The 15000-nt window shown below is 48.9% G+C and overlaps 1 protein-coding gene across 1 annotated transcript in view; it reads left to right on the top strand.

The window, feature by feature from the left end:
- Window positions 1-15000, top strand: part of LOC144602429 (SH3 and multiple ankyrin repeat domains protein 2-like) — a 248815-nt gene that overhangs the window by 24499 nt on the left and 209316 nt on the right. The window contains 3 exon segments of the mRNA XM_078415547.1: window positions 2858-3025; window positions 11763-11822; window positions 11825-11881. Of these exon segments, the coding sequence (XP_078271673.1) occupies window positions 2858-3025; window positions 11763-11822; window positions 11825-11881 (285 nt within the window).

Below are 15000 nucleotides of genomic sequence, written 5' to 3'. Positions count from 1 at the left end.
CCGGGCCTACACTGTCCGGGCCTACACTGTCCGGGCCTACACTGTCCGGGCCTACACTGTTCGGGCCTACAGTGTCCGGGCCTACAGTGTCCGGGCCTACAGTGTTCAGGCTTAGAGCTCCACCCCCCCTCCCCCCCCCCGGGCCTAATATGAGACAATGGCAGCCCCGTATGGGACAAACCAATTTAGCCCATAATATGGGATGTCCCGGCTAATACGGGAGAGTTGGCAACTCCAGGTGCAGCTGTGCAATTCATTACCACAGACGACTGTGGAGGCCAAGCCGTTGGGCACTTTTAAAGCCGAGATTGACACGTTCTTCATTAGTAAGTGTGTCAAAGATTATGGGGAAAGGTATAGGAGTGTGAAAACATACACCTCCAGATTCCAGGACAGTTTCTTCCCAGCTGTTATCAGGCAACTGAATCATCCTACCACAACCAGAGAGTGGTCCTGAGTGACTATCTTCCTCACTGGAGTCTCTCGGAGTATCTTTGATTGGACTTTACTGGCTTTATCTTGCCCTAAACATTTTTTCCCTTATAGATAGACACAAAAAGCTGGAGTAACTCAGCGGGACAGGCAGCATCTCTGGAGAGAAGGAATGGGTGACGTTTCGGGTCGAGACACTTCTTCAAACACCGTCTGAAGAAGGGTCTCGACCCGAAACGTCACCCATTCCTTCTCTCGAGAGATGCTGCCTGACCTGCTGAGTTACTCCAGCTTTTTGTGTCTATCTTCGGTGTAAACCAGCATCTGCAGTTCCTTCCCACACATATATTCCCTTATCATGTATCTGTAAACTGTGAATGGCTGAGTGTAGTCGTTTATTGGCCTTTCCGCTGACTGGTTCACACACACCAAAAGCTTTTCCCTGTACCTCGGTGCACGTGACAATAAACTAAACTCAACTAAGGCACGAGAATGGGGTTGGGGGGGGGCAAAGATAGATCAGCCATAACTGAATGGCGGAGCAAACTCGATGGGTCGAATGGCCTAAATCTGCTCCTTAGGCTTCTGAACATGATACTGGCTGTTCTGACTAGACTTCCCACTTTGAGTTGAGTATAGGAGCAAAGAGGTCCTTCTGCAGTTGTACAGAGCCCTAGTGAGACCGCACTTGGAGTACTGTGTGCAGTTTTGGTCTCCAAATTTGAGGAAGGATATTCTTGCTATTGAGGGCGTGCAGCATAGGTTCACTAGGTTAATTCCCGGAATGGCGGGACTGTCATATGTTGAAAGACTGGAGAGGCTAGGCTTGTATACACTGGGATTTAGAAGAATGAGAGGGGATCTAATCAAAACATAGAAGGTTATTAAGGGGTTGGACACACTAGAGGCAGGAAACATGTTCCCAATGTTGGGGGAGTCCAGAACCAGGGGCCACAGTTTAAGAATAGGGGGTAGGCCATTTAGAACGGACTTTTTCTGTCAGAGAGTTGTAAATCTGTGGAATTCTCTGCCTCAGAAGGCAGTGGAGGCCAAGTCTCTGAATGCATTCAAGAGAGAGATAGATAGAGCTCTTAAGGATAGCGGAGTCAGGGGGTATGGGGAGAAGGCATGAACGGGGTACTGATTGAGAATGATCAGCCATGATCACATTGAATGGTGGTGCTGGCTCGAAGGGCTGAATGGCCTCCTCCTGCACCTATTGTCTATTGTCCATTTCCTTACCTGATGCAGGTAGGTTAATTGGCTGCTCGAACTGAATTCCTCATGGAGGATTTTTTTGTGAACTTGTAGTTTGCGAAACAGTAACTTCAAAAGAGTGAGAGTGGGGGTTTTGGTATTTTTGTATCAGAGGGTCTGAGCTGTAGAGAGGGGTTGAGTCGGCTGGGCCTCGATTCCTTGGAGCGCAGGAGGATGAAGGGTGATCTTATAGAGGTGTATAAAATCATGAGAGGAATAGATTGGGTTAGATACACAGAATCTCTTGCCCAGAGTAGGGGAATCGAGGACCAGAGGACATAGGTTCAAGGTGAAGGGGAAAAGATTTAATAGGAATCTGAGGGGTAACTTTTTCACACAAGGGGTGGTTGGTATATGGAACAAGCTGCCAGAGGAGGTAGTCGAGGCTGGGACTATCCCAACGTTTAAGAAACAGTTGGACAGGTACATGGATGGGACAGGTTTTGAGGGATATGGACCAAGCGCAGGCAGGTGGGACTAGTGGCTGGGACATTGTTGGTGGGTGTTGGCAAGTTGGGTTGAAGGGCCTGTTTCCACGCTGTGTCACTCTATGACTATGACTGGTGTAGCTGGGCCATTGTTGGTGGGTGTGGGCAAGTTGAGTTGAAAGGCCTGTTTCCACGCTGTATCACTCTATGACTAGTGTAGCTGGGCCATTGTTGGCGAGTTGGGTCGAAGGGCCTATTTCCACGCTGTATCACTCTATGACTATATGACTAGTGTGGCTGGGCCATTGTTGGCGAGTTGGGTCGAAGGGCCTGTTTCCACGCTGTGTCACTCTATGACTATATGACTAGTGTGGCTGGGCCATTGTTGGTGGGTGTGGGCGAGTTGAGTTGAAGGGCCTGTTTCCACTCTGTATCACTCTATGACTCTATGACTATATGACTAGTGTGGCTGGGCCATTGTTGGTGGGTGTGGGCGAGTTGAGTTGAAGGGCCTGTTTCCACACTGTATCATTCTATGACTGGTGTAGCTGGGCCATTGTTGGTGGGTGCGGGCGAGTTGGGCCGAAGGGCCTGTTTCCACGCTGTATCACTCTATGACTGGTGCAGCTGGGCCATTGTTGGTGGGTGTGGGCGAGTTGGGCCGAAGGGCCTATTTCCATGCTGTGTCACTCTATGACTCTGAAGCAAACGTTCTCATCCACCCCTTATGTTACCCGTAGACACTGCTGGAGCTGGGAGCGTCGACGGACTACAAGGACAGCCATGGACTGACTCCTCTCTACCACACAGTGATGGTTGGAGGAGACCCTTACTGCTGTGAGCTGCTGCTTTACGAACACGCCTTCATCAGCTGTAAAGATGAAAATGGATGGCACGAAATCCACCAGGTAAGTTCGACTACTACTGTAGGTTGAAACTCTCTTGTCCAACACCCAAAATGCTGGAATAACTCAGCGTGACAGGCGGCATTTCTGGAGAGAAGGTAATGAGTGACGTTTTGGGACGTTTTGGGTCGAGACCCTTATTCAGACAGATCCGAAACGTCACCTGTTACCTTCTCTCCAGAGATGCTGCCTGCCCCGCTGAGTTACTCCAGCATTTTGTGTCTACCTTCGATTTAAACCAGTATCTGCAGTTCTTTCCCACACACTTGGGAAGGAACTGCAGATGCTGTAGGGAAAAAAACTGCAGATGCTGGTTTAAATCGAAGGTAGGCACAAAATGCTGGAGTAACTCAGCGGGTCAGGCAGCATCTTGGAAGCGAAGAAATGGGTGACGTTTCGGGTCGAGACCCTTCAGACTCCAGATGCTGGTTCTGAAGAAGGGTGTCGACCCGAAACGTCACCCATTCCTTCCCTCCAGAGATGCTGCCTGTCCCGCTGAGTTACTCCAGCATTTTGTGTCGACACTGGAGACCAGAACATGCAGGAAGGAACTGCAGATGCTGCTTTAAACCGAAGATAGACACAAAAAAGCTGGAGTCACTCAGCGGGTCAGGCAGCATCTCTGGGGGGAAGGAATGGGTGACGTTTCGGGTCGAGACTGGGGAATCTTTCTACCTTGAGAATGATCAGCCATGATCACATTGAATGGCGGTGCTGGCTCGAAGGGCCGAATGGCCTCCTCCTGCACCTATTGTTTATTGTCTACCTGCATCCAGCTAATTGAGCCCTTCCAGAGTTCACAAAATGTGTAGGAAAGAACCGCAGATGCTGGTTTAAATCGAAGGTTGGCACAAAATGCTGGAGTAACTCTTCTGGACGGGCAGCATCTCAGGAGAGAAGGAATGGGAGACGTTTCGTGTCGAGACCCAAAACATCTCCCATTCCTTCTCTCCAGAGATGCTGCCCATCCCGCTGAGTTACTCCAGCATTTTGTGTCTGACCTGGACCACAGGAGACCACGCCATAGAAATGTCCACCTGATTTTCTTCCTCTGAGCTGGAGAAACATTCCTTTCAAGTTCGGTGGGGATCGTTGTGGGAATTGAAAGCTGGAGGGTTCCTAGACCAAAGCTTCCTTGAGCCGGCAACGCTCCCGGCTGAGATTGCAGAGGTTGCACTGGCAGGTCAATTAGGCACAGATTAATAGTTCATTTTCAGACCTTAAAATGAGTTAATTAGTACAAAACATGCTGGATCGCGGGAGTTGGCGATCCACAGGACGCCGAGAGTTTCGTCCTTTCCTGTTCTAAGGAGTAAATTTAGACTTCGGAGATACAGCATGGGACCAGGCCCTTCAGTCCACCGAGTCCACGCCGACCAGCGATTCCCGCACACTCGTGCCATCCTTCAATTTTTAGGGATAATTTACAATTTTTACCAAAGCCAATTGTCCTACTAACCTGTACGTCTCTGGAGTGTGGGAGGAAATCAGAGCGCCAGGAGAAAAAGCTAAGGGGAGAACGTACAAACTCTGTACATACAGCACCCTATATACGACTAGGCTTGTATACACTGGAATTTAGAAGGATGAGAGGAGATCTTATCGAAACGTATAAGATTATTAAGGGGTTGGACATGTTAGAGGCAGGAAACATGTTCCCAATGTTGGGGGAGTCCAGAACAAGGGGCCACAGTTTAAGAATAAGGGGTAGGCCATTTAGAACTGAGATGAGGAAAAACCTTTTTCAGTCAGAGAGTTGTGAATCTGTGGAATTCTCTGCCTCAGAAGGCAGTGGAGGCCAATTCTCTGAATGCATTCAAGAGAGAGCTAGATAGAGCTCTTAAGGATAGCGGAGTCAGGGGGTATGGGGAGAAGGCAGGAACGGGGTACTGATTGAGAATGATCAGCCATGATCACATTGAATGGCGGTGCTGGCTCGAAGGGCCGAATGGCCTCCTCCTGCACCTATTGTCTATTGTCTATTGTCACCCGTGGTCAGGATTGATCCTGGGTTTCTGGCGCTGTGAGGCAGCAACTCTACCGCTGGGCCACCGTGCTGCTCTAATATTTCTGCTTGGGTCATTGATGTATGACAATGGTGTCTTCAGGGTCCATTCAGATCAAGATGAGGAGTTTCAGATGCAATTGTAATAATTGAACACTAGAATCTCATGGTAATTTCAAGGGACCTCTTTTTTTTTGTTGCTCTGAATACGTGTACCTTAATTGTGAAGAGATTACACTGTGGAATGAGTAATCCAGAGATATGAACTGATAGTCAGGAAATTGTTACCTCAAATCCCCACAGGGCAATTGAGAAATGTGAATTTGACGAGAAGTTGTTTGCAACAAAAACTCTGAAAGATTTAACTGGTTCATCAGGTATTTATTCACAAAATGCTGAAGGGTCTCGACCCGAAACATCGCCCATTCCTTCTCTCCCGAGATGCTGCCTGACCTGCTGAGTTACTCCAGCATTTTGTGAATAAATAACTGGTTCATCAACCCTTTTGAGGAGAATTGGGCCTCTACTCATCCGAACTTAAGACGATAGGACATCTTAAGACGATGAGAATGAGGCCATTCGGCCCATTGAGTCTGCGCATAGGTTCATAAGTTACATAGCCCTTGCTTTCCCTCTCTCTCCATCCCCTCCCTCTTCTCAGTTCTCCCACTAGTCTTACTACATTCTATCTCTGTCCCACCCACTCAGTCTGAAGCAGGGTTCCTTCTCTGCAGAGATGCTGCCTGTCCCGCTGAGTTACTCCAGCATTTTGTGTCTACCTTCGATTTAAACCAGCATCTGCATTTCTTTCCTACACATCGTTGTAGTTTAGTTTAGTTTTGAGATATAGCACAGAAATAGGGCATTCGGCCCGCCGAGTCCACACCGACCATCGATGCCCGGCACAATAACACTATCCTACACACACTAGGGGACAATTTACAATTTTACCGATGCCAATTAACCGACAAACCTGCACGTCTTTGGAGTATGGGAGGAAACCGGAGCACCCGGAAAAAAACCCACGCAGGTCACGGGGAGAACGTACAAACTCCGTACAGACAGCACCCGTAGTCAGGATCGAACCTGCTGAGTTATTCCAGCATTTCGTAAACTAGAAAGAGGACGGAACAGAACAGCTGAAACGTGGGAACACCACCACCATAGGTTCCCTTCAGTTGTACATCAACCTGACTTGGAAATGTATTGGAGACACAAGAGACTGCAGATGCCGGAAAGTACAAAGCACAAAGTGCTGGAGGAACTCACCTGGGTCAGGCACCCACTATGGACTCTGTCCGGCCAGTCCCCTCTGCAGATACTCCCTTTTCCGCTGAGTTAGAAACATAGAAACATAGAAACATAGGTGCAGGAGGAGGCCATTCGGCCCTTCGAGCCAGCACCGCCATTCATTGTGATCATGGCTGATCGTCCACAATCAGTAACCCGTGCCTGCCTTCTCCCCATATCCCTTGATTTCTCAAAAGTGATGTCACTCTTGCGATTGTTGAAAACAAGGTTCTCAAAGGTAAAAGCAGATTAACGGACAATCTATGTCAGTGGTATTTTTCGGAGAATAACCATGAAAATAAGGAGTTTGATCCTTCCTTGTGGGGATCCAGCTTGTGAGAGTGCCGGTGGGTTTTGTATTGATGACTTCATCTGAACTTTGGCACCTCTGAGAGTGGAGTGCTGTGCAGAGCAATGCACCCTGTGGAGTGTGGAGATACCTTTAGAAAGGAGATCAGACGGAATTTCTTTAGTCCGAGTCTGGTGAATCTGTGGAATCATAGAAACATAGAAACAGAAAATAGGTGCAGGAGAAGGCCATTCAGCCCTTTGAGTCAGCACCGCCATTCATTGTGATCATGGCTGATCATCCACGATCAGTAACCTGCCTGCCTTCTCCCCATATCCCTTGATTCCACTAGCCCCTAGAGCTCTATCTAACTCTCTTTTAAATTCATCCAGTGATTTGGCCTCCACTGCCCTCTGTGGCAGAGAATTCCACAAATTCACAACTCTCTGGGTGAAAAAGTTCCTTCTCGCCTCAGTTTTAAATGGCCTCCCCTTTATTCTAAGACTGTGTTGCCCCTGAACTGTGGCATTTGAAGTTCTTCCAGAACTTTGTGTTTTGCTCAGAAATGTGTCGCCTTGCCTGAATCCTGAAACTCCATCCCCAGCAGTACTATGGGTGTCCTGCATCCCCTCCCCTCCCCTCCCCTCCCCTCCCCTCCCCTCCACACCCCCTCTCCCCCACCCTGGTCATCTGGTCATCCTACCAGTTCCACTGTCCGCATCCTTGTATGCCTCCTGTTGTCACATCTTCCCCAGCCAACAATGGGCCATGATGGCCTCCAGCCTCCCTGGGGTCATCTGTTGCCGGCCCTGATTTTGGCATCACCTATTCTACTTTTTTCCAGAGATGCTGCCTGACCTGCTGAGTTACTTCATAATTTTGTATCTAACTTCAGTACTGTGGGAGGTTTAGGTTTGTGATTGTTACGTGTCAGGGTGCCGACTATCTCACTCCCAAATACGGGACAAGGTGACGTCACTGCCCCACGCCCCACGTGGCCTCACCCAGCCAGCGGCCACGCCTCACTGGGGACCTAAACCGTCGGGGCCTACAGCGTCTGGGCCTACAGCGTTCGGGCCTACAGCGTCCGGGCCTACAGCGTCCGGGCCTACAGTGTCCGGGCCTACAGCGTCCGGGCCTACAGCGTCCGGGCCTACAGCGTCCGGGCCTACAGTGTCCGGGCCTACAGTGTCCGGGCCTACAGCGTCCGGGCCTAATACGGGACAAGGGCGGTCCCGTACGGGACAAACGAATTTAACCCAAAATACGGGATGTCCCGGCTAATACGGGACAGTTGGCAACCCTAATTACATGTACCGAGGTACAGTGAAAAGCTTTGCTTTGCATGCTATCAAACCAAATCAGATAATACAATGCATAAATACAATCAAGCCAAACTGAAGTACAGGTACAAAAGGCACTAAAACGTTATTCACGTTATTCCCTTTATCATGTATCTACACTGTGGACGGCTCGATTGTAATCATGTATTGTCTTTTCACTGACTGGATAGCCCGCAACAAAAGCCACTCACTGTGCCTCAGTACACGTGACAATAAACTAAACTCAAACTCAATGTAGAGCAAAGGGCAACATGCAAAGTGCAGAATACAGTTCTGATCATTGCAGCACATCAATCCCAGAGACAAAGTCCAAACTCCCCAGTGGGGTACAGGTGAATCGGACAGTACCCCAGCTTACAAAAGGACTGTTCAGAAGCCTGGTAACAGGGGGGGGGGGGGGGGAAGAAGCTGTTCCAGAGTCTGGGGGTGCGCGCTTTCAAGCTTCTGCATCTTCTGATGGGAGTGGGGACAAGACAGAGAGGCTGAGCTGGGACAAGTCTTTGATTGTGTTGGCTGCTATCCGGAGCCAGCCTGAAATATTGAAGCGTGTGTGCCTGACAAGTTCAAGAAGCGATCTGCCCACCACCCTCTCGAGGGCAATTAGGGGCGTACAGCGATGCCCAGATTCTGAAAAATGAATCACTAAAATAATGGCTTAGGAAGGAACTGCAGATGATGGTTTACACCGAAGATAGACACAAAACGCTGGGCTGCACAGCGGTAGAGTTGCTGCCTTACAGCGCCAGAGACCCAGGTTCGATTCCGACTACGGGCACTGTCTGTGCGGAGTTTGTACGTTCTCACCCGTGACTGCGTGGGCTTTCTCCGAGATCTTCGGTTTCTTCCCACAAACGTGCAGGTTTGTAGGTTAATTGGCTCGGTATAAATGCAAACTGTCCCCAGTGTGTGCAGGATAGTGTTAATGTGCGGGGATCGCTGGGCGGTGCGGACTCAGTTGGGCCTAGGGACCTGTTTCCACGCTATATCTCTAAACTAAACTAAACTCAGCTGGTCGGGCAACATCTCTGGAGAAAAAGAATAGGTGAAGTGTCCAGACCTGAAACGTGCCCTGTTCCATTATTTCCCACAGATGCTGTCTGACCCGCTGAGTTACCCCAGAATTTTTGTGTCTTAACGAAAATAATGGATTTGACTCAGAGGTGCAAAAGGTACTCAAAGGTCATGGAAATCCCTGCCGAACACCATTGGGGTCATGGCACTAGCATTTAAATCTATTCTACGTCTTTAATTCTGCACTGCAAAGTGGTTGATTCCTCAGATGAGAAGTAGAAATGGTTACTCACTATTTTTGGTGAAATTAAATATCTGGAAGAAGGAAATGAAGGCGGCTGTCCTTCGTTACACGTGCACCCTCACCCCAGCTGTCCTGATTTATAACACCTCAGCTTTTCTCTCTTTACAATATGATTTCATGGAAATGCCATCTCCAGGGAAGTGCACTGAACTTTGATCTGGCAGAACTTTACACTCTACATCTTAATTAAACTCTAGATCTCACTCGCCCGTTGCCCCTGCTGCTTCTACATCAGTAAACATTTGCATTTTAGCATGTCTCCGTAAGGCCATTAGACGTTTAGTTTCGAGATACAAGCGTGGAAACGGGCCCCTTCGGCCCATCGAGCCCATGCCGACCGGCGATCCCCACACATTAACACTACACTTAACACACGCAAAAGGGACAACTTAAAAAAATATACGACCAATTTAAATAAAAATGTTATAGGCACCAGCCGGGAGAGTGGTAATGAAGGTGGTGCAAAATCTGTGGTGCTCCGGTTTACCGTTTTGCCGAAATCACTGATAGTCCATACGGATATATATATATATACAAGATCTGAGTTTTGGTCAGATAGATAGACTAGATAGATAGATAGATAGAGATTAGATAGATAGATAGATAGATAGATAGATAGATAGATAGATAGATAGATAGATAGATAGATAGATAGATAGTAGATAGATAGATAGATAGATAGATAGATAGATAGATAATGGTGGTGTAACTCAGCAGGTCAGGCGTCATCTCGGGAGCGAAATGGATGTGATTGTTTTTGGGTCGGGTCCCTTCTTCAGACTAATTGTCACAACCAGTTTAGTTTAGTTTATTGTGCAGGAACGGAGGCTGGCTGCAGATGCTGGTCTTAAAATCGAGGAGAGACCACAAAAAGCTGGAGTAACTCAGCGGGACAGGCAGCACCTCTGGAGAGAAGGAATGCGGTGACGCGTTTCGGGGTCGAGACCCTTCTTCAGACTGGTCAGGGATAAGGGAAATGAGAGGTGTAGACGATGATGTGGAGAGATAAAGAACAATGAATGAAAGATATGCCAAAAGATAACGATGATAGAGGAATCAGGCCATTGTTGGCGGCTTGTTGGGTGAGAACGAGAAGCTGGTGCGGCTTGTGCGAATGGTTTAGTTTATTGTACCGGGGTACACGGTGAGAGCTTTTGTTTGGGAGCTATCCAGTCAAGGAAAAGACAATGCACCAATACAATCAGTGCCCAGGGTGCACAGATAAATCAGTCTGAAGAAGGGTCTGGACCTGAAACGTGGCCCATTCCTTCTGTCCAGAGATGCTGCCTGACCCGCTGAGTTACTCTAGCATTTTGTGTCTATCTTGAAACGATTTAACATCTGGTGCAAGTCATTGAAATCTGATAAAGTCCAATTAAAGATAGATCAAAGTGTTTCCAATGAGGTGGAGGGGAGGCCGGGGACTGCACTCCAACTGGTGAGGAGGACGTGTGCAACTGGGAAGACAGAACAGCGCAAAAAGAAACTCCTGATCGGCCCAAATTTATTAGTATTCTAGACCAAGTGGACCAGTTGGGCCCAACACCTCCTCTCTGCATTGGTGCGAGCACCCTCTCCCCCCACTCCCCGACCCCCTCCTCCCCTCCCCCTCCCCCGCCTCCCCCTCCTCCCACCTCCACCCTCCCCCTTCCCCTCCCTCTCTCCGTCCTCTCCCCTCGGCTCCCTCCGTCCTCCCCCCTCCCCTCCACCGACTCCCCCCCCACAACCCTCCCCCCTCCCCCTCCACCCTCGCCCCTCCCCCTCCACCTCCCCCTTTCCCTTCCCCTCACCCTTCCCCTCCCCCCTTCTGCTACCCCCCGACTCCATTCCCCTCAAACCCCCTCATCCTCCCTCCTCCCCCTCCCTCCCCTTCCCCTTCCCCTGCCCCTTCCCCTCCCCCCCACTCCATCCCCTCAATCCACCCCCCTCAACCTCCTTATCCTCCCCCCCTCCCTCCCTCCCTCCTCCCTCCCTAGGAGATAGATTTAAACTTTAAAATGTGAATGACTTTAAAAATATAACACCGATTTCAATGAAACTTTTTCCATTAGCACCAAAGGGACGACGGTGAGTAAGGTGGGCCTAAAGTTGTCGTGCTATCGTCACCGTTTTGGCTGTAGTTCAGGAACAAACAAACAAACAGACGAGAGTTTTAGTGTATGGATTTATTGGTGTAAATGCTGCTCTCAATGGATCTCAGTAGATCCGAGTGAATTGTACTCTGTTCTCTGCACCACTGGATTGAACATTATGTTGCTGATAATAGGGTGGAAGGAACAATGAGTTGGTTCAACTATGTGCGGGTTCTGGCCCTCTCATACCACCGGTTCCCACCCTTCTCCTTTCGGTCGGAAGAAAGGTACCGACCCGAAACGCCACCTATTCCATTTTCTCCAGAGACGCTGCCTGACCGCTGAGTTACTCCAGCACGCTGTGTCGGTCTTTTCGATTGTTTGAAGATTGAATGTTGACATGATATTGGTGCTTCATTTTACCAGGCATGTCGCTACGGCCATGTTCAGCACGTGGAGCATCTTCTCTTCTACGGGGCCAATATGGAGGCGCCCAGAACGCCTCGGGCAACACAGCACTCCACGTCTGCGCTCTGTACAACCAGGTGAGAAACAGCCAGTCACGTCAATATGCTCACCTCTGACAAACGTTTTGAACATTGCACTTCACATGTCTTACGTGACTTAACATTTTAGGGGGGCTGCAGTGTGGAAATTGGCCCATCGGTCCACCGAGTCCGCGCCGTCCAGTGATCCCCGCACGCTAACACTATCCTACACGCACTACGGATTTTTTTTTTTCATTCACCAAACCAAGTAACCTACAAACCTGCACGTCTTTAGGGAGGAAAGGGAAGATCTCGGAGAAAACCCACGCAGGTCACGGGGAGAACGTACAAATTCTGTACAGACAGCACCGTAGTTGGGATCAAACCAGGGCGGCACGGTAAGGAGTTTGTACGTTCTCCCCGTGACCTGCGTGGGTTTTCTCCGAGATCTTCGGTTTCCTCCCACACTCCAAAGACGTGCAGGTATGTAGGTTAATTGGCTGGGCAAATGTAAAAATGTAAAAAAAATTGTCCCTAGTGTGTGTAGGATAGTGTTAGTGTGGGGGGGGGGGTCGCTGGGCGGCGCGGACCCGGTGGGCCGAAGGGCTGTTTCCGCGCTGATTCTCTAAATCTAAAGAAAAATCCTACACACTAAGGACAACTTACAATATTTACCGAAGCCAATTAAGCCTACAAACCTGCATGTGTTTGGGGGGAAGAAACCGGAGCACCCGGAGAAATCTAGGCGGTCACAGGGAGAACGTACAAACTCCGTACGGACAGCACTGTAAGACAGCAACTCTAACAACGCGCCACTGTGACGCAGCAGTATAGCTGCTGCCTCACGGCACCAGAGGTCCTCGTTTGATCCTGCCTACGGGGCGCTGTCTGTCTGTGTGGAGTTTGCACATTCTCCCTGTGATCGTGTGCGGTTTCTCCGGTTACTCGGTTTCCTCCCATGTTCTAAAGACGTGCAGGTTTGTTGGCTAATTGGCTTCTATAAATTGCTTCATGTGTGTATGATGCGAAAGTGGGATGACATAGGTGACCGATGGCGGGCACGGACTCGGTGGGCCGAAGGGCCTGCTTCCACGCTGTAACTCTAAACTAAACTAAACTAAACCAACGAACCAACTAATCTAAGGTTGCCTTAGAGGGAGTACAGAGAAGGTTCACCAGATTGATCCCTGGGATGGCGGGACTTTCATATGAAGAAAGACTGGATAGACTAGGCTTGTACTCGCTGGAATTGAGAAGACTGAGGGGGATCTTATAGAAACTTACAAAATTCTTAAGGGGTTGGAGAGGCGTAGATGCAGGAAGATTGTTCCCGATGTTGGGGGAGTCCAGAACCAGGGGTCACAGCTTAAGGATAAGGGGGAAGTCTTTTAGGACCGAGATGAGAAAACATTTCTTCACACAGAGAGTGGTGAGTCTGTGGAATTCTCTGCCACAGAAGGTAGTTGAGGCCAGTTCATTGGCTATATTTAAGAGGGAGTTAGATGTGGCCCTTGTGGCTAAAGGGATCAGGGGGTATGGAGAGAAGGCAGGTACCGGGATACTGAGCTGGATGATCAGCCATGATCATATTGAATGGCGGTGCAGGCTCGAAGGGCCGAATGGCCTACTCCTGCACCTATTTTCTATGTTCTCTACGTTTCTATGTAAGGTAAACTAAACTAAACTAAACTAAACTAAACTAAACTATTAGGAAATGCAGAAACAATTCTAAAACGTAATGTGAATGCACATGACAACCTGTGATATATGTTAATACTTTGCTATTTACCATTGGTGATGTTCATGGATTTCTGTTGAGCATTAGCAGATTTGTTTCACAAGGGTTGAAAGTTTTCTGCTTCAATAACATTGAGGCAAGTGTAAAGTTGACAGAACGAGCTGTCGTTTTATAGCTGAGTGCCGGCACCATGAGCTGCTGGGTGTAATCCCACTGGAGACCCGCAACTTCACAATTTTAATTGTGCAAACTCAGTTGAGGATTTGCTTTCTTCTGCTCTGATGACGAGGGCAGTTTTGATCCAGCCTTTCTTTGATGCTTTGAGATGATTCCCTTGGCTGCCCGTTCCCAGCATCATCTTCCCTTCAGCAGATATATGCTTGCTTCATCAAAGTGCGTTGCCTGTGTGTGAAGTCCCATCCAAACGATAAAACACTGGGGAGGGTTAGACATCTATTTTCACTCACTGGCACCTACACATGCAGTGTCTTTGCAGCTACATTACCCTTCAGCACGTGGATCATTGAAGTCAACAGTGAAATTTCACAAGCAGCTGTCGTTGGGCCGTTATTATGAACCGACCAACAAACGCAAAACTAATTTCCCACATGTGATAAGTATGATACCGACATAGTTTTAGAGATACAGCACGGAAACAGGCCCTTCGGCCACCGGGTCCGCGCCGACCAGCGATCCCCGCACATTAACACTATCCTACACACACTAGGACAATTTTTACATTACCAAGCCAATTAACCTACAAACCTGTACGTACGTCTTTGGAGTGTGTGGGGAAACCGAGAGATCTCGGAGAAAACCCACGCAGGTCACGGGGAGAACGTACAAACTACGTGCAGACAGCGCCCGTAGTCAGGATCGAACCTGAGTCTCCGGCGCTGCATTCGCTGTAAGGCAGCAACTCTACAGCTGCGCCACCGTGCCGGTGTTGGTGGACGGTACTTGGTTGGTTTATTGTTAAGGTGAGAGGGCAAAGATTTAATAGGAGTCTGAGGGGCAACTTTTTGGCAGCGTGTCCCGCTGAGTTAACCCAGCAGTTTGTGTCTGTCTATGGAGAGAGAGAGAGAGAGAGAGAGAGAGAGAGAGAGAGAGAGAGAGAGAGAGAGAGAGGAGAGAGAGAGAGAGAGAGAGAGAGAGCAGAGAGAGAGAGAGAGAGACGAGAGAGAGAGAGAGAGAGAGAGAGAGAGAGAGAGAGAGAGAGAGAGAGAGAGAGAGAGAGAGAGAGAGATTTCATAAACTGAAATGACTCAAAAATGCATTTCTATGTGATTAGTCTATTTATCACAATTATGTCGGAAGACTAGCGACCTCTTGCTGAACCCTAGGGCTCCTGGGAAGTTTAGAGGGATGGTTGGACTAGTATGGATTGACAAGTTGGGCCGAAGGACCTGTTTCCATGCTGGATAGTCTCTGTCATTAT

This window comes from Rhinoraja longicauda, chromosome 18 (assembly GCF_053455715.1).
Source record: "Rhinoraja longicauda isolate Sanriku21f chromosome 18, sRhiLon1.1, whole genome shotgun sequence".
NCBI classification, from domain to species: Eukaryota; Metazoa; Chordata; class Chondrichthyes; order Rajiformes; family Arhynchobatidae; genus Rhinoraja; species Rhinoraja longicauda.
Note: the sequence above shows the minus strand (reverse complement) of the source record. Positions and strands in the feature narration are given on the sequence as shown.